The sequence below is a fragment of the Ciconia boyciana genome, chromosome 6, assembly GCF_034638445.1.
Source record: "Ciconia boyciana chromosome 6, ASM3463844v1, whole genome shotgun sequence".
NCBI classification, from domain to species: Eukaryota; Metazoa; Chordata; class Aves; order Ciconiiformes; family Ciconiidae; genus Ciconia; species Ciconia boyciana.
In genome coordinates this window covers 41,430,818-41,455,826 of record NC_132939.1, presented here as the reverse complement: position 1 = coordinate 41,455,826, position 25,009 = coordinate 41,430,818, and the positions used below count along the sequence as shown (strand labels likewise).

General features: G+C 39.4%; 1 protein-coding gene across 12 annotated transcripts in view; it reads right to left on the bottom strand.

Moving 5' to 3' along the window:
* The window catches only part of NUBPL (NUBP iron-sulfur cluster assembly factor, mitochondrial), a 122,034-nt gene that overhangs the window by 80,803 nt on the left and 16,222 nt on the right, over window positions 1–25,009 (bottom strand). For 2 of the 12 annotated variants that reach the window (XM_072864083.1, XM_072864074.1), the window contains exons 1-4: window positions 11,483–11,645; window positions 9,763–9,910; window positions 8,837–8,903; window positions 4,766–4,800 (exon numbers count right to left, since the gene is read on the bottom strand). Coding sequence is in view for 1 of the 12 variants with exons in the window: in XM_072864070.1 (XP_072720171.1) it covers window positions 4,766–4,800; window positions 9,763–9,910; window positions 10,915–11,049 (318 nt within the window). In the remaining 11 variants the exon portion in view is untranslated. Of the gene's footprint in view, window positions 1–4,765; window positions 4,801–6,956; window positions 7,104–8,836; window positions 8,904–9,762; window positions 9,911–9,990; window positions 10,247–10,268; window positions 10,531–10,635; window positions 10,793–10,914; window positions 11,052–11,482; window positions 11,646–24,832; window positions 24,957–25,009 lie in introns of those variants that run through there. The other 10 variants (XM_072864073.1, XM_072864076.1, XM_072864075.1 and 7 more) reach the window with 9 other exon arrangements.

The window sequence follows — 25,009 nt, the reverse complement described above, 5'->3', positions numbered from 1 at the left end:
CCTAATAATTAGGAAAGCTGCATAGGAGGACGACAAACTTGCCTTCATGCAAGTCAAAAGGACAAAACTTGCCTTCATGCTATAATTATTCAGTGAAGGAGCCCATTATTGTCTAAATTCTTCTAGATTTGTTTGTTCCCCACACATGGAATTTTTTCCTTATGAGAATTTTTATTCCTTATTGGAATTTTTTCCTTATATACACTGTGAAGTCATCTATTAATGCAGCAGTCAAATATTATCCTGTAGACAAATAGTTTAATTACAGGACCCAAATATTTGAAAAAAAGCTGGAATGTAAAGAAAATAGGCTGGGTGGATTTTGAGTAGTTGTAAAATGAATGTGTGTTGTTTGATTAAATATACATTTTGAAATAATTAAAACTTATTTTATTATCACAATAGTGCATTCACATTAAGACTCTGCTCATAACTACATAATTTCTATGCTATAACTTACTATATCTTTGTGAGAAACCTCTTACTCGCGTATGTGTATAATGGGCAGATATCCACACCAGTTTTCTGCTTTAAAAAAAAAAAACCTGCATTATGACATTTTGACTGTGATATTGTTTGAATAAGTGTTTTTCATTTAGCTAATCATCAACTTTCCCCAGCTTTATTCACATTACACAGCAATGTCTTTGGCCTTCTGCTGCCTGAGGTTCAATGCAGTGTGAGGGGGGAGAAGCGCTCCCCTCGCCCCGCTGCTGCCGCCCTCCGTACAGAAACATGGATGGTCTTGTATTTAAAATACTACGTTGCTCAGCAACCAGGGGGTTTGCTTGGAAAAACAAAGGACACTCCCTAAGATAAAATCACCCATGGTGTATTTCAAATCTTGGTCCTGGTCTGCTTGACCCAATAATCCCCTGACAGAGAGTTACGCTGGAATAGTTAAAACTTGATGCCTTTAATGACGCGCCCCCATGACTGCAGGCAGAAGCCACTTGCTTATGCTTACATGCTAATTTGTTCCATATGGTTTTACTTCTTGCTCCTCTGTCCTTCATAACACAAAAACCATTTCATCCTATAGTGAAAAATGTAAATCTTCCTGGAAAGAAAAGGAGAGTCAAAGGAAATCTGACTGGGGAGCTTGCCTCATAGTGACAGCACAAGCATGCAGCCTCCCAACTGGATTTGTGCCATCCTTAGTCATGCACAGCTGGTGTTTGCTCACTAAAATACTCTGTTCATAAACAAGCAATCTCTATCCTATTATTGGCTGCCATCTATTAATTCCACTTGTTTCTACTATAATAAATCGTCTCTGGCCAGGCAGCTTTCATAAATAGTCATTCTAGTCTGAATATGAATCGTCCTGGCACGAAACCCAAAAATTCTTTCCAAGTGCTCCTAGGGGAGCACAACTGACTGCTGGTACATCAAAAGAACAAAAAGAATCAGCTGTCAAACTAAGCAAGCAATTAAAAATAGGACACAAGGGTAAAACTTTAAGTTATTTCTTAACACAAAAAAACCACTGTATAGATTTATAGGTCTTGGTACAGGCACAAGAGCTTATACAATTCGTAACTAATCCATCTACAACAGGTAACCCAGGGTACCAAAAGCCTAATATTCCAGGAAGAGATGAGGCTGCCCTGCTTGTTTCCCTGGCTTTGCATCAAAAAAAAAAAAACAAACCCAAAAGAAAACAAAACAAAACACCCAAAAAACATACTTTGTCTTGGATGTGGTATCTAGGCATCTAAATGAAGTCCTGTCTTGAATTATTTACTCTCTAACCATGAGGTAAAAATATGCCAAACAGACTGAGCACCAGCATGCAAGACGAACTCCTGAATTCTATCCCAGCTCTGCCAACCACACTGTGTGCCCATGACAATGTCCACGGCTCTGCCGATGCCTTAATACTTCAGACCATCATTACAATAATTTTTTTTTAATACAGAAGCTTTTTCAGTTATGTATCTATAGAAACAGTGGGGTTTTGGTTTGTTTTTTAACTACAGAAAATAGAGTTTTAAGAGAAGATGGAAGGAAGCTTTCTTTTATCAAGAGGACAAAAAATTCCTTTATGCTTTGACTGTTAATCTTCTTCCAGCTTATGACACTATCAAACAACAAGATGTTACAGCTGTTACTGAAAGCAGCAAGAATCTAATCCAATCTCCTCTGAAAGCATCTTCCACAGACCTCCCTCACCAGAAAACAGTTGTTCTCAATAGTCTGTGACCTGTATAATCTTAGAAAAAGAACACTTGAAAGATCAGAAGACAACATTATTTTAAAGTCATTTAGCTCCACTTGCTTTGAAAAATCTAGTTATAAACATTGAACTTGTAATGGAAACAGACTGCATCTAATGAAGGAAGCACAGACCTTTATTGTCATGTTGACCTATCTTTCTCCACGAGTCCTTTCTTTCCTCCTTTAAACAGCACATCAAGTTCAAGCATCAGTTTCTATAAATCTGTATTTTGTTTATAAGAGACATAGGGGCTGTAATGAAGTTGCAGGAGGCTGCTGAAGCTCTGATCCACTAACAGAATCATTATTGCTTCCTCAGAAAGAGATGAACTTACGATAGCAATGAAGGGAAGGGAAACCATGGGAAGGTGACGCACAATCAGTAGCTATTAAAAGTAAAACAAGGAGGTCCATTGCTGCATATCTCAGATCAAAGAAATTCACTATAAACTTCATCAGGAGGCACCAATGGACTCTGGAAAACAACTTCCTTACTTATTTCACCATAACAAAACTGAACATTGCAATGATCCCTACAATTCAGAGCACTGGACAATCCCAGCCTGGATCAAGGTCCTGAAGATACTAATTTCATAACCCTGACTCACAAAACTAGTAAACTGAAATCAATGTTAGTACACAAATGAATACACCAGCAAATTCAAGCCCAAAGGCTAAACATAAACATGATGTATGCCATCATCTGAAAAACAACAAAAAATAAGATATTAATGCATGAACAAACAAGATAGAGTTGACTTTATTCAATCCACCTTAATTTCATATTTTCTAACCTGTAACTACATCAATGCACCATTTCACCAACGCAGCAGCTTGTTAAATTGTGACCATCAGTCCATGCAAGTCATAGCTATTTCATCAATTTCAGCTGCTCTTCATTGATTAACATCCACCAGATGCTGGCCTCCAATTTTACACCACCACATAATCATAACATCAGAAATGACTAGTGCATTCTATGTTTACTTAACTTTCTTGGCTCAATTTCATTTAAAATTATTTCTCAGTCCCTGATTATCCAAATAACTCCACCAACAACCTCTTCAATCATTCTAGACCATGGTCTCTCTTATTTGTGTGCTTTACAAGTGTTTTAATGGGCTACTGAAGTGGTGTATCACATCACTATGTTTAACTCCTAACAAAAGGGTATAATCCCACAACTTGTGTATGTCAGAATTACTAAGAGATGCTTTATCTAAATATAAATTTAAACAATGCACAAAACTGCATGTTTGAAAAGTATCAGAGACAATCCTAGAAACACTTAAGCTGGTACAGAAAGTTATGTGCAATTAGTTGACTTGGTTTCCATGGAGCTACTCAATGACCATGCCACAACACAGATCACATTGCAGGATCACATTCGTTTTGTAAAAGTATTACAGCAAATGCCATGTTTTAAAGTTAATTAGAAGGAACCATTCAAGCAGTTTTGCTTTTCAAGATGACAGATTTTTCTCTGAAATCAAATTACTCCAGCAGCCTATTTAAAACACAGAATTAAAACCTGTGAAGTACCAAGATCAGAAGCCACTACAAACAGTACATATTTCATATAACAGCTTTAAACACTCTCTTGTTATCAAGTATGACTGAGTTTATGGAAATTTTTTTAATCTTTTACAAAATTCCTACTGGAAGTGTGCAGATTGCATTCCTCTGTGTGTGGAAGTGCGCTCACTCCTTCTACCTGTTGTTTTCTTTTACTCATCTTTTAGAACAAGATGCTACATTTACCAGATTAAAGTAGCTGAGCATACTTTGTTTTCAATTAGTGCTTTACGAGTACAAAACCTGCATTATACACCCTTACATAGGAAGTGAAGCTTACTTCTGAGTTTACCTCTGTGGCAATAAATGTGCACAATGGAACGACTCCCAGTTTATCGCAGCACGTGGACATAAGGAAGACCTGCTGTTTTTACACTTGAATGGTTCCCACTGTCTATTTATAGTCCAAGTAATAGTTTGAGCAATACCAACCTGGGCAATGATATTTTGTCACTCAAAAAATGTACTTCCAAGCTTTAGGGAAGATACGTAGCTCCTTTTTTCCTCAGCTGTTTAACAATTAATGTTTCACATTAATTTCTCTGGAAAAAGTAAATCTTCAGAGCTATAAAAAATGTTTTGGACACCATCCAGCACTTACTCATATTTTTTCCAAGTCAGTGTTCTGAAGTGATAGAATTTAATTATTTATTACGTGTCTCCAACCTGTACAAACATCCTCTACTATGTCTGCACATCCCTGCAGAATTGCAGTTGAACTCAGAGACACACAAGGGAAAGGACACAGACAAACCTAGATGAAGGATTAGAGCTACTAAGTCATTCACCGTACTGATAAAATATAAACAAATTAGTATAAACTCAGAAGTCCATGAAAAACAAATAAAGAAATTAACTGTCAGAGTAAATACTTAGATTTAATATATGTGACTGCCCCCAGCAGTAACCATTTTATTTATGACTCACACACTTGTTTCACATTAAGGCTGATAATTAGATGTTCACCTACCGAATCATTTGCTGCTAGGGCGAGGGCTATATTTACTGCAAGAAAGAGGAAGGGAAAAAAAAGATTAAGTGCAAGAAAACTTAATTCCTAAATATTGAGAATGTTATCATTTCTAACAAGAGAAAATATAAATACATCACACTTAATAACTGCATTCATCATCTTGGTTCTTAGCTTCTTGCACCTCTACAATATTACTAGTTTAAGTGGCAGCAGCACCCACATTTCAGTCCATGTTTGCCAACAAACTCAAGCTAATCCGCAAAAACTTGCAAACTCTAAGTTTCTAGAGGACACTGCAAAATAAAAATACAATCTAAGTATTTTGCCAAAGGATAACATTAAGAAAAAAATGTTGAGATATTCACTTGACTTTTGAAAAGTGGACATTGTACTATAAAACTAAAATAATCCTACCATAGGTAACCTTCACCACTCTCTAGTGAACTTTCTAAAAACTAGAGATAAGGTAAGTATTGACCTAAACTATTAAAGTACAGTGATCAGAAAGATTATCATACCCCTTTTTTGATTTTTTGTGATATATTAAACATGGATATTTTCTGGAATAAGGTGCAATGCATGCTTTTCACTTTGTTTTTATGTCAGAAAACAAAGTCTCATCTACCCTGAAAGCATCTGTAACAACTCCAGAAACAGAAAAACAGGATGAAGCAATTAAAAAGACTGTGAGTTTGTTTACAGCTTTTACACTTCCATCAATACTTAACTCCCATAACTAAAAAGTACATGCAAGAAATGCTACATTTAATGGCTCACCAGCTTCAATTATGTTGGAAGACCTCCTAGAAGCTTCAGTATAACCAAATAGTAATTGTTATAATCCAAGGAGCAACATGTTTTAAAAGGAAAAAAAAAAAAAACAACCACTACACAAAAAAAAACCAACACACACACACATCCCCCCCTCTTTCTTGGGTAACATCTTTTGCTTTCTTTACACATTGCTGTATGTCAGCCCATAAAACCTTTTAAGAAAGACAAGCTGCGGTCAGCCTTGTTCTACTGGAAGAGTATGAAGGTACTGAGAATGAGCTGGGGAGCCAGATTCCCAGCTTAAAGAATTTAGTATTGAGAAAGATAAGTTCCTTCAAAGAAAATGGTGAGGAGGTTAACAAGGAAAATTGTACAGCTCTCCCTAAGAAGCACACAGCCTCTGTTTACTCCTAAGCTGATAAAGCATATAGATTTTATTCTTCAGTTTGCTATTTAAACAGATGCTTGATTAACTGTTCCCTGAATCAATCAGAGGAAAATTCATCCTCTGGAACTTGGAAACCAATCTACAAATCACAGATAAGGAGAAAAAACAAGCAAACCAATGATAAATAAAAAAGAAAAAAAATAAGATCAACTGCAGCTCATGTCTGAAGGGGCACAAAGGAGGCAGCAAGTTACTCCACACACTGTCTCAAAACCACTTCATACATCTATCTTCTTCCTATACAATTATCATGTGTGAAAATTAAAGTATGATCCACAATGCTTCTTCAATAAAGGATATTCAACTATTGAAGGGAAAAAAGGGAGACAGTGGGAATAATATAGTGGGAAAACCTGAGTTTTTTAGCTGGATATCTAGCTGGACACCTCATGTTCTCTGTTGAATTCCAGCTGATTCTTGCATTCTGTTGTCTTTGTATTACTGTCAGTTCCAAGAGGGCATAGAGATGCAGCATAGGACCTAACCTGATCCTAAACGTTCATGTTGGCCCTAACTAGTAAGTTCCCATAACCAGGAGTGCAGAAGAGCAGGGCAGATACATTCCAGAAGTTCAATACAACTTTTAAAAATTATCTTTTAAAACTTAACAGCAGGCTCCAAGAAAAGTCACCATGGTATCTCTGCCCATGCTAAACCACCTGACCAGTGTCAAGACTGATGCACAGGGAGATCAGAGTTAGTCTTCTTGAAATCATTACAAGTCTCGGAAGGTTTCTTAGTTTCAACTTTGTAACTTCCAAATGTGAACTGGCCCTAGGAATAGCGCCATTGAATTCTCAGAACATTGAGCTAACAATACAAATAAAACTTCTTGGCCCAAAATCAGACATGTACAGAGCCAGCTGAGCGTATCTACATCCGTGACATGGTTAATCTACATCATGAATAAAATACCTATAGATAACTAAGATGAGCTCTCTCTGAAAGATAAATTTCAATACTTACATCTTAATGTAAGTGGCTTTTACAAATAGAATAACCAGTTTATGACCAGAATATTCTAACATGCAGAGAAGGCCCAGAATCAAAAAACATGACGTTGATCCTGGAAAAGAACCATGAACAAATACTATTATACCTTTGCCAAAGCCCAGACCTGTGTCTGGTTTGGTCAGGTGAATAGATGGATTTTGGCCCCTACCTTGAAAGGGTGAGTTTCAATAATAGCGCATCCTACATGCAAAATAAAAAGCATACAAGATAAAAAAAAAAAAAACACACACAATTAATAGGACTGAGATGCATTTGACCATGTGTTGACTTTATCAGCTCTCCTGAACAATGATGAAAAATCTCAGCCCATTAGTCTTTGCTAAAAATATCTGAAGGCCAAGGTAGTTGGTAGTATGAGTAGTTTTATTTTCCTCAAACTGCAGGATTAACAAAATGTGAGAAAGAACACCAGCCATTAATTTTATTCCACTTCCACAGCTGAAAACAATAAGCGTTTCACTAAATTAGAAACTTCTCTTCTTTCAAGATCACACTTTGAACTCTTCTCATGCCAGGATCAATTTTTTACAGTACTCTCATCTTCAGGTAATACAAAATAGGGGACAGAAAAGACAAAAAACCAAACCAAAACAAAAAAACCCTTTGGCCAGATGGAGTAAATACAGCAGAACGCTGGTAAAAGACAGAAACTTGACAGGAAAGAGACAGAAAACATAGGATACAAACAAACAAACCAACACTTACACTAAGCAATCAAAAACAACAACAAAACACAACCAAAGTATTTAAACATGTATTGAAAAATATTATTTCTATAACACAATTTCTTCTTTTAATCATTGACTACATTGATTTCAGATAACCAATAAGTGCTAGAAGCAACAGAGAATACAATCTGAAAGCTACATGCAATAAACAGAAAAGAGTTATTCAACAGAAATACTAAGACAGGTTAAGGAATGGCCCTGACAAACTTGACCAGAATGCATATCCACTTGTCCTGAAATGGAGATCTGGAGCAACTGAAACATAAACACACTGGGGGAAAGAATATGAAGAGCTTTGACAGTCCTTCAGGGAGATGCAGATGATAAGACTGATGAAATTTTCTGTGGTGCTTTAGGAATTAGAGGTGCGTACCGCCCTCCTTCCTTTTCAACTCCTGCTCTCAAAATGAGTCAGCAGAGTTGTCACCAAACATGTTCCCCACAAACCTCCATTACAAAGAACATAATTTTAAGTACATGATTCAGCAATGATGCCACGCAATACTTTTGTTCATATGAGTTATCTGATCTTCAATTGTCCATCTGAACCACGAAATTTATTCTCATTTTAATAAATAAGAATCTAGATTAATTTTTCTTCTCAATATTATAAATGAATAAATTCATTAACAAAAGGCTGTCCAATACAGCAACATCTGAATGGTTCATTTACATTTCAACTCTCTATTTAATGCTTGTTGAACCCTGATTTCTTATTTTTGAGTCCATGGGTATAAAATCCCAGCTCTTTAAGTGTTACTTATATGTGTGTGATACTTTATGTACAAATTACATACAGACGCCGGTTAGCGGAACTTAAATTAGCACATTTGTTTGCAGATAAGAGGAGGATAATCTGAATTTACTGTTCAAGTTATGTACAATAATTTATGTACCAAACAGATATTTGGTATTTTCAGTAACCTGAAACAACCAGCCTATGAATTATAACCATCAACGAAAAGGTACATCATTAAGAAATGCATGTGTTGATTGTTTTGCAGGTCTTTGTACAGGAATGTGTATCCTATGTATAGGATAGTATATATGTGTATCCTATGTACAGAAAAAAATACTTTCAATTTTTTTTTTAAGTACACTTACTCTTACTACAGATATCACATTTGTCTCTTCTAGTATTTATTAGACAGTCAGTCCTTTTCAAGCATGGCTGAAATACAAACCACAAAATGAGAAATTAAAAGCTACATCAACGTGTTATGCATGGCAAATGGAGATGAACAGCTGACAACATTCAACTAAAGGATGACTCTTTTCTAATCTAGATGCTAGGGAAGAGATTTTTAAACAAATTTCTAACACTTTACAGAGATCTTTGCAAAGAGGTTTACCTTCAGTGCCATCTTTGTTTAAGTTCAAGCAAATTTCTGCAGTACTGCTAACCCACGTACTATCTTGTTCTACCACTTAGGAACTACACAGTTAGAGAAAAATTAATTCAAAACCTAACGGTGGGGCTGAGAGAAGAGTTCAAGGTGCTTCACAAGGCTCTGATCAGTTTGTGTGGTTTGTAACTACTGTTTCATCTTTTGTTTATGAAATGCCTATAACAGTAGTTGAGAAAATTGGCGAGAGACCTGATTTTGAAACCTTCTAAACATTAGTATCCTCTACAGTGCACATGACTATGCCGACATAGCACAGAGGAGCACTGTACAGGCACACCTACACTGCTAGGGAAGGAGGAACAGTATCACTGCACCAGCATATGATCCCCTCCACCTCAGCTCACACCGCCTAAGAAAGCAGATTGTCCCAGGATGGCACTGTGCTATTACGAAGATATTATTTCAAAGCTGTCCGCTCAATTTGCACCTCATTTAAAGCCAAGACCTCTGTACCCACATAGATTCTCAATGGCTGCAATGGGACTTGACAGAGGCGAAGGGCTGTGTTAGTGGGCCTCAATTACAAGGTAATGACACAACAAGTGCCCAAATATTCCTTACAAAATATTCCTTACTTTGCACAAAATGTTCAAAGTAAACAATTAAAAAAAACCCTCTTACCTGCTGTTGTTGATTTTCCAACTCCCCCTTTTCCAGAAGCCAAGACCACCACCTGCTTAACTCCTTCTATGGGCTTCTGTTTCGGCAGCCCACGTGACAGGATCCGGGCACGTTTGTCCCTTAGAGCCTCATCCCTGGAGCTTGAGGACTAACAAAAACAGAAAGCAAGCAAATGTGTACACACCAACCTGCGACTTTTGCAGAGAAAGCTGACAGGGAAGAACCCACCTGCACGCTGAGAAATTTTCACTACTGGTCCAAAAAAAAATGTTTTGCATGCAGGCTCTCCCAAAGGGAGCCTGCTTCACAGGCAGGCTGGCAGGAACGGGGCCTACTTAAAAATAACCCCAGTGGGCATTTTGTTTAGGCACACAGTTAAAGACGATCTATCTTAACACTTAAAAGAAAAAAAGAATGAGGGCTTGTGTTAAAATAAACCAAAAAGACCTGGAAGCCTTAAAGACCTGGAAGCCTTAAAAAATAGGGTAGACCTAGCGGTCTTTTACCTTACAGTTGCTTCAAGCACAACAAATACAGCTAATAGCAAGGGAAGAGCAACCCCAGGTGCTGAGGCGCCGGTGAGGCACAGGCAGCTCTGCAGGGCTGTCCGTCCCCTGAGCCGGGTCAGCGGCAGCTGCACCAGCGCCGGTTCGCTGGAGCAAGTCCCACTTCGCTCTTATTTCAGAACAAGATTCTGCACCCTGCGGGCCCTCCGCAGCAGGACGGGGGGACTACCAGACAGGAGCCCGCATCTCTACAGGCAGCGTCCCACTTAATACCTGGTGGCCCAATTTGACCACCGCAGGCAGCGAGCGACCGCTCGCTACTTCCGCAGAACTAAGGTCCGGGCAAGAAAACCCGGCAGAGACTCACCCTCCTCTGCTCGGTCTGGCCGCGGCCCCAGACTACCCCGCGCCGCTAACGCCCTGCAGCGACCGTGCCCCCACACCGCAGAGCAACTGCTGAACGCAGCCCGCCAGGGCACGGCCCGCTAGGGCACCCGAGCAGGTCTAGGCCACGGCGGCCCTCCTGCTTCCCACCCCCCGCTGCTCCCCCCAAGCACACCGACGGCCCGACCCTGCACGGCCGTCCCGCTCCCCTCCCGCTCCGGGGCGGACCCGGCGCACGGCTGAGAGCTCACGCTTCACTCACCGCGGAGTCCGCAAACAGAGCGGCGCAAGCGGCGGAGCCGCAGCCCGGGTCGCGCCGCGGCGCCATCGCAGCCCTCCCGCCGCCGACGGGGAGGCGGGCGGCGCGCAGCGCCCAACGCCAGGCGAGAGCCCCCATGCCCGCCGCCTACCCCGCCCCGGGCGCGCTGAGATGGCGCCGTCTCGCAGCGTCTCGGCCCGCCCCCTGCGCCGGGCCGGGCCGGGCCTCTCGCCGCTCCGCCGGTGCTTCAGCCCCTGCACAGCCCGGGAGGCCCGGAGCCCCGGTGGCGGGGCTGGGGCTGGGGCTGGGCCTGAGCCTGTAGCTGTGGCTGTGGCAGGGGCTGGGTGGGCCCAGCAGGCCCCGGGGAGAGCGGAGAACTTGCTGGAGATGGAGGATTTTGCACTGAGAGAACTGCTGCGGCTCCGGACCTTGGTGGAAGAGACCGAGGCCTTCCCGGATGAAGTGCCGAACGGCGGCACTGTGAAGCAGCAGCACAAAAAAGCAGCTCCTTGCCGCTGTCTGTAAGAAAACTGCGCCCAGGGGGAAAATACCGGGTGACCATATGCATTACAAATTGGTTTGGGGTTATTCCTCATAGTGTGGTGCATGTCCCCGCTGAATCTCGCTCCGGTTTTCTCTGCGGCACTCCTTCAGCTTGTCGGTGCCTTTTGACTTCTCATCTTGGCCCGCAAAATGGTTGGCCGAGAGCTTGGTTCCTCCTTGGGTTGTGTCCTCTGCAAATATAGTAAATATATTCCATTTCATCATTTAGGTCATTAATTAAAAGAATAAAGAGACCTGTAGCCAGGACAGATGCCACCTGGTATTTTTTTTTTTAAATAATACTAATATTGAAGCACTGATAATTGTTCTGGTTATAGTTTCGGTTTTCCAGCCAGTTTACACCCACTCCGTGGAAGGTTCATCAAAACCACGTTTCTGTTCCTGATGTCGTGTGAGATTTGTTTAAAGCTTTAAGATACACATCATCCACCGCTTCTCTGCCACCTACGAGGCTTGTAACCACATTGTGGAAGGAAGTTAGGCTGGTTTGACATGATTTGCTCCTGACAATTCCATGAATAGTCCTTATTCATCTAAGTGGTATTAAAGAAGTAATTCAGATTTTGGCAGTTTCAGGCCATTAGTTTTCAAAGACAAAATACAGTGTAGATAGTGTCCTTTGTTGGTATCTGTTGTAATACATAATGGATCAGAGGATTTTACATCAGTTTAAAGCATTATTATAATAAGCATTTCCTCTCTTTCACAGTAAGCAGAATTTTTACCACTATTTTAAATGTTATTTTTGACTTGTATTATTAAAAGCTCTAATCAAGCATTTTGCTAAAAACCACCATTTTCAAAGGCTTATTCCAGTGCTCAGCTACCACTCAAAAATTACAACAATAAAAAGAAATTTTTTGCTATCCTTTAAGTGTTTCTCATTCAACCTCTCATTTTTGTTGTACCCACATGAGCATATTTTGCATAGCTAGCACAGATGCCTGAAGAGGTCAAATAGTTTCCCAATAATTTACCCTACTGCCAAACCAAAATGCAAAAGAATACTGAAAACCAATGAGCCACTTCATTTTGAAGCTATAATATAGATTTGCCTCAAGGGCCTTTTTTTCACTGCCTCAGGAAACCATGTTACCTTTTGCCTTGCAAGAAATTTGCATAACTGGTTTTCCTACCTTGAGCAGTGTTAAAGTGCAAAATACTGTGCATCTCACAGAAATTAAATCAGTGCTGCAGGATCACTGGTAGGCATACAGTTTAGATATCAATCACTTCAAAGTCTATACAAAGAGACGAAAATTGCAAAAAAGTTCCATCATATACTCTTTGGTTCTGAGAATAGCTGTAACAGAGACTGGAACAGCCCTCACATGTTTTTGTGGGTTTGGTTTTTTGTAAAGCTGATCTAGCACAAAATAAAATTGATTTTTAGAAAAGTAAGCTGAAGGAGTTTTCCAAACTGTCACCTAAGAAAGAACAATTCTCAATTTTTTTAGTTTTAATAATTTCTTTTAGACCTGGTTTGTTAATAGTAGGGGAGCTAATATGGCAGTAGGTTGTATTGAACATGAATATGAAAAGTAGAATTTGGCCATTAGAAAGGGCTTAAATTTGCTCAGCAATAAAACAGACATTTTCAAAATACCTTAATTGTTAATGGTGGTATACATTGATTACAGTTTGATTGAGTAGTATTCCACGATCTCTACTAATTGTGAAGACAGTTTTATGGATTATATACTTCTCATAATTGCTTTTGGCTTCCTATTTAAATTTTTACATTTGAAAATACTGGTCTAAGTTGTTTGCCCGACATGTCATTGCAGTCCACATACAGTGCTAAAATATAAGTCTAGGAAAATGCAACCAAAAATTAACAAACATTTTACTGCCAGACTTCAGTCTTTATGGAAGCTACGGGCAATCTCTGCATCTTTCAGAAAATTCCACTCCGGACTTTTCAATAGTTCAACAAAATGAAAAACACAATATTGAATTTTAATGCAAACTGATAACGTTTTCTTTAATAAGTGTAAGAAAATGTTTCAAAGACTTTAAATTGCTATTCAGCCTGAACACTAACATGATAAAAATATAATTGATTTTTGTCTGAAATTAGATTGTCTTGTGTTTAAATGTATTTGTTCTCCACCCAAAATCAATTAAGGGTATCCAGGTATAGCTAGGAGATTTGTTGCCAAATTACTCCAAATTTTAAAAATGAATTAACATTTGAAAAATGACTTGGTAGATAATTAGGTTGATTTGTGTGCAATAGGAAGTAAGCAGCTAAAAAAAGAGTATATTATCCAGACTGTAAGCTTTCAAGGCTGATGGAGCCCTGTGTTTCCATTATCATTTCTGGGCGTCTGCATAGTACCATATTAATAATATAGGAAGTTAAGGACATGCTGCAAACTCTTACTCGTATGAGCCATCCATTTTGGTCACAATTTAAACTAGAAATTATATTAAAGAAAGGCTAAAGAAATGATCTTCAAAACTAAGGGCTCATTTTAGCTTCATGACCAGGCCTGTAATCTTTGGCCACAGAGGTATAGCATAGCATACCAGGGCGAGCGTGTGTGGCATGGGGGTCACCGATTCTGTTTTTTTTCCCTGGCTGGTCAGCCAGCCTTGGCACATTTAAGGTAAATAAGGTTAAAATGTTGCTTTTTATCTTTTTTGTCCACATAGTGATAATTACTTGGTTCATGAAGAAAGGAAGTCTAAGCTCGCTAAGTTTTCAGCCAGTTATCATAGCTCATGTGATGGACAATGAGGCTGATGTTGTATGATTAAGAAATATAGATGAATACATTAAATTATGAGATAATCTTCCATATATTGTTATATAGTAAAATAAGATACAATGCCCTGAAAAAGAGTTATGGAACTTGTGGCACTTCTGGAGAAGCCAGCAAAACTTTCACTATGATTGCCTTTTAAAAGTTAGAGGCTTGCTTCTATCTGAGGCTCAGAGTGCTGGAGAGCAAGTAGGACACCTGGGGTCATCACGTTCCCTTTTTTCCATGCTATCTTAAACTGGAGCAGTTGTTCCCAAGCTTTTTTAAAGCTAAGCCTAGTTTGAAAAAACTGGTAATCCTCTGTGACTTCTTGTACTCTTACTCAACAACTGCTGGTGCAGGGAGCCTTGCTGCTGCCCTGGTTTCTGAGCCTCGGGCTCGTTAGTGTTATCTCTTGGCTCAGCCCATGCGCTGTGTCTCAGGATGGCTGCCACCTCCTCCCTTTGGCAGCTCTGAGACCAAGCTAGAGCTGCTCTCATGGCTCTTGCCAGACTATCATTCTCCGTGGGGCTGACAAATTAGATCAGGCTGCGAAATAAACCAAGCCAAAATGCCTACCAGTGTGAGGTCTTTGCTTTATCTTTGCTATGCTCCTCATGTAAGTTAAAGCAACTTCCAGGCAGCTTTACTTAATGCTGGGACACGCGATTGATCTTGGTTCTGCACAGACCAGCATCAGCTTGGCAGAGCTCATGCACGTGGGCTTGGTGTCATACCTGAGGGTAACAGGCTCCAGCCATATCCGTAAGGCACACCTCAGAAATATGTAAATAGGGAATTTCAGGCATGAGAGGAGAAAACAACTGTAGGCAGGTATGAGGACAGTCTCACGCTGTTGCCTCTCTGTCATTCATTAGAATTTCTCTTCTTACATCTTTTCTTGCTAGGCTTAGATACCAAGGCCGACATCACTGATATCGAGGCAATTATGCACACTTGTTGAAAAGTAAATGTGGCCCAAGATATTTTAAAAGATTCTGATTTCAAATATCCATACAAAACAACTGAGTTTTATCTGGGTTTTCATATGGAATATTACCTTGTTTAAGAAGCAACCTTTGTTCATTATATGTGGCAATACTTGAAACTGCAACATCTTAACAAGCACAATGAAAACATATAAAAAACTAATAATGTATTCATTTTACTTTAGCATGTGTATTAGTATTTTCAATAAATATAAGACCACAAAAGTAGCTTCATCCTATGTGAATGCTTTGCCAAACCTTAAACTGAGAAAGAAATTGTCTCCTTCAGTTCTGTTTTGCTAAATGAGGAAGGTCTGGCAGAATTGAGCCCAATTTAGTTCGTACATTGCTTTTGTGTGGACATTTTAATCAGTGCAGTCCTTCAGAGTCAAGAAGAGATTAAAACCTTATTTAAATTATTGCTAGATTCTTCTGAAGTCAGTCATCAAGTTCTTCAGGTTAATATTGCTTACTATAGTAACAGTCACATCACAGTGAAGATGCAGCTGATATTACAGCAATTTTTCCAGCCTTAAGCAAGTGGTACAGAAAATGAAGAGATTTATTTTGTTGAATATGCCCTTCAGTACCTGATCTATAGATATTCCTTGCATGAATGGAATTAAATCCAACTAACAGTATTTCCATACTTGAAGAAAAGAGAAAACAAAGGCTTTGATTTTTTTTTTTAAAGTATTCCTAATCTTTGCTACATGTTTTCAAACATTGAAGGAAGGCTGGCATTTTCTTTCTTTCTTCTTTCCTTTCTTTTTCTTTTTTTTTTTTCAGTAATGGAGATAAATTGCAATGATAAGAGTCCCAGGGGCAGAGAGCGCCCTATTGTATTAGACATTGTACAAATACAGAATAAAAGAGATGGTCACTGTCCTAAAAGCTTCAGTAAACCATTTGACACCACTGGTCTGAGTCATAATGGCATTCAGTCACAGGTTCAGTTTCTGAAATCATTTTAATTCTGCTCTTCATTCATTTTTCTCAGTAATAAGCTTATGCTTTGCAGGAAGCATTTTTGTTAACATCAGAATCTTGAGCCTAAATGAGTTCTGTATAGCAAATTAATCTTATTTGACCAATGAGGCTGATTAAGACATTACATCAACTTTTAGTAGTTTTGGTGTTTAGTAATTATTTTTAAAATGTGGTTCATGTTCCAAATCAGTTCAGTTTTGCTCTGTGGCCATTCAATACTTGTCGTATAATTCCCAGTACACTAGCAGTGCAAGGTATTTCAGATGGGCATGGATGCAGTTTCGGTGTATATGGACCACTTTCAAATTATGCCAGCAGCAGCCTGTTCCAGAGTGTTTCAGTGTGCAAAGACCAATCTCAGCTGAAAATAAATGTGATCCAAGAACAGTTCTTATGTCTGCACACCCTTTTTGAAGCACTATCATGTAAAATCGTAAGGCACTCCACCACCATGGAGCCACAGCAGCTGATTCTTGGAATGCAATCCTCTGTTTAATCCTCAACTGTGAAGGAAAGTTACTCTTCTTCAGGGTTCTATGTTGAGCCAGAGGCAGATCCAGGAATATAATCTGGAGTTCCTGATTTCTAATCTCCTGTACTGAAGTGTTACTGTTACTGATTTGCCCCCCCAAAAAAGAGAGACACAGTGCCTCAGATTTTTAATTATGCTAATGTCCTCTAATGTCAAACAGCAGGCTGCCAGAGGCAGAATAGAGCCAAATGATGCTCCTAGCACAGAGAGTGAAGGTAGGCATGTCTTATAACTTGCCTATTTTCTCCTTTATAGGAAGCTTAGACCAAGGAAAGAACAGCCTGAAGCAGAGCACCTTTGAAGTTTAACTTTTACAAGAAGCTCAGCAAGTTACTCTCGATTCAGATAATTTCTCTTTGCTTCCTTTTCCATCCCAGCTCCCTGGGCATGAAAAGAGGGACTGGGTTCATGGCTCCCTACAGCAAATTAACTAGGTTTCTCATTGTAATTGGTTCAGAGGAAGGTAGTTTTCTAGTAAATTCTTCATGAAAGCTCTTGGCCTATGGATCTTGAAACTAAGGTCTAAAAACCAACTCTATCACAGAAATAAATGTAATTTGCATTCTTCTAATTACTGCCACTAAAGGACTGCACTGTACCTTTTAAAATAGCAGTTTAATCAAACTTTGGTATGAGGAAATATAACGGTATTACAGGAAATAGAGGGATTATTGATAGAAAATACAAAATTGTTTTCACACTAAATGATCATTGAGTTCAGCACTTGGCTTATTAGCTGACACTTAGGACTTCTGAAAGTCATTAGAGAAAGGACATCTGCAAACCAGGGTGGTGTCGTGCAACCCAACTCTTGAGAATGGGCTCTGGCCCATCTTAACTGCTGAACCAGGACCAGAATTTTTTTTTTTAGTGAGTAAGCCCTGGCCAAAAGTATGTCAAGAACCATTAAAAGTAAAGATGAGTTGCAAGAATATTTCCTGCAATCGATTAACTTCCTAGTACAGATGTAGCCTAGAGGTTCACCTGAAGGTGAGCTGAGTCATTCTCTAAGCTCCAGAGTGCATTAGTTAGATCTGTGTTTTCTATAACAGGAGCTAAACCACCTCATATTTGTGCTGGAATTTATTTTTGGGCACCAAAAATGAAGGTTTTTTTAATCTGGATGTGGCCCTCACTCAGACTATCACTATGAAGACACAATTATTTTTTGTCCTATGGGCAACAGACAATCGAGGGAAAGATTATGTGTAACTAACCGATATGAAAATATCTCAAGTTACAGAGTAACTGTTTCACCCAGTTATTCATAAAAATGTAAGCCTCCAGCAGTTCCAAGAATTATCTGTGAAATAAAAAGCTCTTTAAGAAAAAGTTATACAAAATACCATTTTTCTATTCTGTTAGAACATCAAATACTGAAGATAAAGTGGTTTACTTCCACTCTGTAGCAGCTATTTAGCATCTATTGTAAAAAAAAGAAATGTGACCCTTTGACAGCTTAAAAAAACAACCAAAGACCATGTGAAAAATCTCCTTTTCATCATTGCAGTGCTTCTGAGTTATCAAATAATGAAGTAATAATATCACCCCAAATGAGTTCAGAAACATGCATTAAAAAAATCTGTGCTTTAAGAAAGTGTGAAAATTAAATATTAAGAAACAATTCTTGACACTGTAAGCTCTTTGAAACATGTTAAGCCACACTGGAAGTCATAGCAGGAAGCCCCATTATTTCTTGACACGTGGCCTATTATCTTATTTGACTCCATGAATATTCATTAGAATTTACAATCTTCTATTATTTAGCTCACTGCATTAAACATCTGCTTTTTTTCCCACAAGACCTGAAGGGAAACAAGATCACCTTCTATTTATGTTGGTTACAATCATGAAAGGATTATATATACACTATTGTATTAGCTGAAACAAACCATCAGAAACTAAAGGCTGATGGTAGATGAAAGTCCTACAGTTACCATTTGTTCTAAGGGGAACAAGGTCCCAAAAATAGAATTTTAAGAAAAGCCCATAGATCAACATTACTGTATCTGTATATGATGCTCTGCTATGGCAAAGGGAGATACCCATTTGTGTTGTAATGCAATGTTCTTAGATCAAAGGGAATAAAATGCCAAAAACTGTCAACCCTGCTTGGCTCATTGAGCTCCGGCAATCTTGTTGAACTATGTCGCGAAAGAGGTTGCTGTGTTCTGACAACAACAACTCCAACAACTGATAAATGACAGACCAAGCATATAATTAGTGCCTCCTCAAACTTACCCAGTTTTATCGTGATGCATGGCAAATAGCACTTGGGATGACTTCAGAGGTTTGCTATTCAGAGAATTTCCTAATGACCTATCATTTGTGTGCACGCTTTCATGACTAGCTAAGGATCGGTATGCCTGAGGGGAAAAAAAATGATAGGAGCTGTGGCTCAAGGAGAAAGCTTTTGGCCTGAAGCTGTGATAAGAGTTTTATTTTGAAAGTCATCCATATAAATGCAAAAAAATGACATGCAGCCTGGTGATGCCTGCACACTCTCAACAGTAACTGGAGACAAGGAGTCCTCCAGGTACACAGAGAATAATAAATGACCTTTCATACTGTTTGTGAAAGGTGCAGAAAGAGCCACGTCTCAATCCATGTACATTTTTAATAATAAAATAAAGCTTTATGCCAATACTCTAATAATTTTACATATGGCATCTATTGAAAACATGGAAACTCAAGTTCCAGCTCCTAGAATATACTGATGCATTTTTGTCTATAGCAACATCCTCACATTACCATCCCAATTTCTCACTGAAAATAGAAGAAATGGGATTAACTAACAAAATCACACCTCTGTAGTACTAATTGCTATCACAAAAGTGTTTACGAGGTGAAGAGAGCAGTGATGCAGCAATACCCAGGGAAGAGAACAGATTTTAATTCCTTTACATGGCAGGGATAGAGGACAGTATCCAGCATAACAAGGACCAATAATACAGGGGCTGTGGAGCACAGCAAAAACACTTGGTGGAGTCACCTTGGGTCTGCACCAAACCAACCCTGAACACAGGACATAAAGAATGTAGGACCTGCGCTCCACAGCACCTGCAACAGGGCCTGGTCTAAATACCTCCTCCATTAGGAGGAACGCAGTTTGCTACACCCATCTGGATCAGTCAGGCATGGGTTAGCTCAGTGGCCTGAAGCAAAGCAGAACCACCACCTACCACACCAGTGCCAGGCTCTGTGGAGATGTGTGGTCAGCAGCTCTATATGGAGCACAAGAAGCTCAAGCTGAGTTTCACTGATCAAAGCTGGCCTGAGTGGGTATACCAGGCTTGCTCAGGGATAGCAAACAGCCTGTACAGCTGCAGACTCTCATTCAGCACTCTTATTCCTCCCTGTTTGCTCCAGGCCCTGTGACCATAAGGTTAGCCCTAAGTGGGTGCTTTTTCCCTTACCACTGCTTCCGTTACTGTCCTACATCCAAGTTGTTTCCATGCACTCCTGCTGTGTAGAACCCAGATCCCAAACTCAGGAGACCAGGGAAGCAAGTACAAAGCCATTTGAATAAGCCTGCAGGGACCAGCCTGGATCTGGCAGTACCATTCCTAAACCAGAGCAAAAAACTGCTGACCTTTGAGGGACTCCTCCTGGAGTCAGTTTGGTGGCTCTGTACAACCTCCCTCTGAATTCCAGAATTGAGTGTTGTGTTTAAACTCACAATTGGCTCCATGCAAGAAAGGTTCAGGACTGTAGCTTATTAGATTAGCTCAGTTCTGTGAAAGAAATTGTATTGCTTCTAACCCATATGAGGTGTTACAATGAGACCCTATGGTACATACTGTAGGTAGGCTACTCCCACTGCTCTGTGCATTTCATTGGAGCAGGACACAGAAGTCCTTTTAACATTAATGTCTGTCAATCATGCAATCAAAGGTTTGTCACAGGAGACACCAAAGCAAGGAATAGTGTTCTTATTTCTTTTAGGCAATCATGGTAAGCAAGCAGATTACATGTCTTTATCCAGCTACCTCCCCCCCCCCCCCCCAATAGAGCCAAATTTCTGCTTCTCACTTAGAAAAGCTGTAATTGTACCCAAGACAGCCTTCACACGGAATGTTATTTTGTTCAGAAATTTAATTAACTTTTGGATTACTCTAACACATTTCAGTATCTCTTTTGTAACTGTATGAAGGACTAAACAAAACATTAATCTATTTTTAATAGTGTATTTCATTTTTGCTGCGTACTTTAAACATGTATAAAATCAACTGCTCAAATCACAGGATTGCTCTTCCACAATAGGTATACCAGCCTTCACTGGAAACAATTCTGACATTTGTGGGGACAGTAAGTTAGCTCTGCTGGAACAGCTAAAGAGGTGTACCAACTCTGAAGCTACAAAACTGGGGCTGAAGAAGTCACGACATTCCTCAGAGCTATGGTGCAAACCAGAAAGATAAAAATCACAGTGCCATCTCTTTCTCTCAATCATCTTCCCCCAGAAGTCTGCAATACTTCTTTTGAAGGCTAAACAGATCTGGACTCTGTTTGGAAGGCAAAGTTGATTATAGTCTTCACCCCATGTCTTCTCTGGAAGAGCTATTTCTGGTAGCTTTACACAGGCATTGTGCAATACTTGTGGTCTTTGAGTGATAGGACTGCTATTACATCTCATTTCTGCTGCTTGACTTGTACTAGGGAAATTCTTCGTGCCCTCTCTCTGCTTTCCTTAGTTAAATACCTCTGGAGGAAGGGGGAGGATGGTTGGGAGGCAGACATACTCCTGACTTAATGTCTGGACAGCAGTTTGAATAAGAGAGAAGTCAGTACTAAATAGAGTCATCATAATGTGTCTGCTACTTAGACAATAAAATGATTCTACCACCACCACCTAATCATCTCTACACCCACATTGCTGTTCAGCAATATATTCTCTCTTCCAGCTCATCAGCATTTCAGCTAGCAATTCTGAGACTGTAGAAAGAAGAAAGCTTAATTGGGTCTTGAACTAGACTGAGAAACAGGCTACAAAAAAACAAAAAAAGGATCATCAAATAAAGAGCCAGATAGCACGAGTGGGCTAAATAGCTCAAAACCAGAAGCAAAACAAGCAAACTGGGAGCAAAAGAGAAGAAAAAGGGATCATCATTCAACCGAAAGCAAAGGACTTTACTCAGTTCAGGATAAAAGACTGTAAACACCACTTCAAAAACAAAACACACTATCATTCTGAGCTGTCTTGTGGCAGTTGTAGCATCTTACACTAAATATATGCAGTGTCTTTTTTCTTTCGAGGGACTGAATGGTTGTTTAGCATGGCTAAATTAAAAATGTGCTTTATTTAAACCTTAATCCCAGTTTACAAACTATTTTGTGGAGTTTTCTTTATCTCATGATGGAAATTTGCAATTCATTGCTGCAAAGTCCACTTTCCAGGCCATCTCTGATGGGGAAAGAGTCTTCTAACAGCAACCTCTACTAGCGAGCACAGCAGAGTCCATCAGTTCTGTCTCACCCTTCACAGCAGCAGTGGCATCCGCCTATGAGTCTTTACTAAATGTTTAAGGGATTTAACTAAGTACTCTTTATTTCCTTTTATGTGCCCTGCTACTTGTCTTCTTTCCTTTTTTTAAACCTCTGTATGTGTGGGAAGAGAGAGTTCTACACTGGACAATGGAGAAAAAACATTTAAATAATTCTTCCCTTGACACTCTGCAGCCTTTCAGCTACATCTGTTCCACAAGAGGTAGTTCTATCTATAGGTAGCAACCTATTTTGTATCTTCGCTAAGTGCCACCGCAGCTTTGTATAGTTTCTCTTCAAAAAACAGATGACACTACCTAGGGACACTCTGTTGATGTGATAGCTGCTTGAAAGACCTTTGATCACAGTTTGAGATACCACAGACAGAGGAATAACATCTAAGATGCATCTTACCCCTTCGAAGTTCCAGTCAACTACTGCCCCTCCCAAATGGTATGCAACACCAAACTTACTACTAACAAAAAAATCATCCCTAGGGAAGAATTCAAGACCACTTGAGATTATTTTGGTACTGAAAGATCTCTAGCATTTCATCCTCTGATAAACAGGAGAAAGCCAAGTACCCATAGAGGCAGAGCTCCCAGCACCCACCCCCCTCTTCACAAAAGGATTCGTTCCATTAAAGGTACATGAAATATGCATGACCATTCACACAAAGGGTAAGGAAAAACACATGTCCACTGAAATTTGTGAGAAATGGTTCATACTGCCATCTGCCCCTCTGAAAGAGAGTTGATGTGAAAATAACAGGAAGTGTCTTCTGGATAGCAGTCTCAAAATACCTACTCTCTGCTTCTGGGATAACAAACAGAGAAGATACAAGATATATTCTGGGACAGCTGTCAAATCCAAAACATGCAGCAAAGTATCTTTATATAATAACTGATTAAAATATAAATATATTTTATGCATGGATATATTCTTTAGATTTCAGGAGGTTCTTTTCCATACAAAAACCACAATCAAATCCAAACTCTCATCTAAAATTTAACCAACAAATTTACTATCGTTCTTTGGCATACAAAGAGAGGCCCTTAACCTAACTATGGCCCAGTAAGATTCAAGAAGTGCAAGATGCATTAGAACAAAATTAATTTGGCTTCCCAAGGAAAATATGACATAATTACACCAAGAATCCATAAATAAACAATGATGTCATACTAATTTTGCTATACACTGTTTCACAGGCATTTGTGTCGAAACTTGCACAAGTAAACATTCTCCATCAAATCCTGGCGTAAATAATGGTAGTGCAACAAAGAACAATCAATATCCGTGTATATTAATATCCCTTTATAATCTGCTTACATAACTTGCTCAGACTGTAGTATAATCCATTTTCCTTAACAATCAATTTATATCACAAATATATATATGGAAAAACCCTCACTTTAAATAGATTTTTACCTCATTAAACTCTCTTTAATGAGTCTGGGGATACAGCTTTAGAGTAAATGAACAGAAGGTATTTTAAATAAAATTAGCTGAGTTTAAATAAAAACAGCTCATACTTAACAATACCCTACAGCTAGCAAAAATGAGCTAGTTTATACACTAACGACCTACTGCGATTTTCTCTTCTTTCACAAAGGTTTGCTTTGGGAAGAGCAACCTCACTGAACACTCATGCAAGAGAATGTTATTTTAAAATAACAGACAAAAGCTAAATGTATCCCTACGTGTAACACTGGCTACTAATGAGTGCATATTGCCCCTTGCTGTGCAACAGAACTTCAGTAATCTTACTCTATGATTGAGACCAGGTAATAAAATTTGGCTTATTACCCATGCTGCTATGTATTACTTTTTAAAAAAAAAGTTGTAAAAATAAAATCTTGTCTTAAAATGAATTCTGAGAGAGATCGAATTCTGCATTGCTCTATCCTGACTTTGCTGCCAATGTTATTCAAAACTTGTATCTGTCAAAATTCACGGACAGGAGGAAGGCACAAGTCTCCTAATTTAGGAGCTGTTCAATGAATTAGGGTATGTAGGGTATTAGGGTATGTAGCCAAAAACCTGAAAGATAATAAAAGCAGCAGCTGCAATACTTTAACTTTTCCCATTAGGTACGGAAGCTCGTTTCAGAACTATGCACTTCTTTTTCAGATCATGATTTTGATCCCTAGCTATCCAGATCCCTTTTAGCTGCATTCTTCTCTGTTCCCCCTGCTCTAAAGCAGCATTGTTGAAGAGAAATGCTCCAACTTGAGTCACCTCAGTCACCTGAAACACAAACATTACTTGTTTTTACAAAAGTGACAAACAGTATTTGGATTAATAATCATCTTTCATTTCCATGCAGAAACTACAGCACGTACTATTCTTACCCCAAGCATTTCCCCACCAGAAGACAAGCAGATTTTTCATTTCTCATCGAAAAAAGAAACAAAACCCTGCTTCCTGCTAGCTGTAGGGCATTGGTAAGTTGAGCTGTAAAAATACGTTGTTTATTCTGTCCTAAAGCTTGTATCCTTGCTGCCTGTCCCCTCCTTAGCGGTCACCAACAGATCACAAGCCCTGTTTTACCTTCTGCAAAAGGTATATAGTATTTGCTGATTTTCTCTCGCATTTTTAGCAAGGACTTTCTTTACCGCTTGCATGTCAAATAAGCCGCTTTTCAATATTCGCAGAGCAAAGTCACTGCCGTCCTGCAGACCGCATCATGAGACTCTCCTTTGGCGGCTGTTACAGGCCCGCTTTGCCGTGCCCGTTACTCCCCCACAGGATGGCGGCGCCACCGGCTCCCACCCCTGTCCTACCGCTGTCCT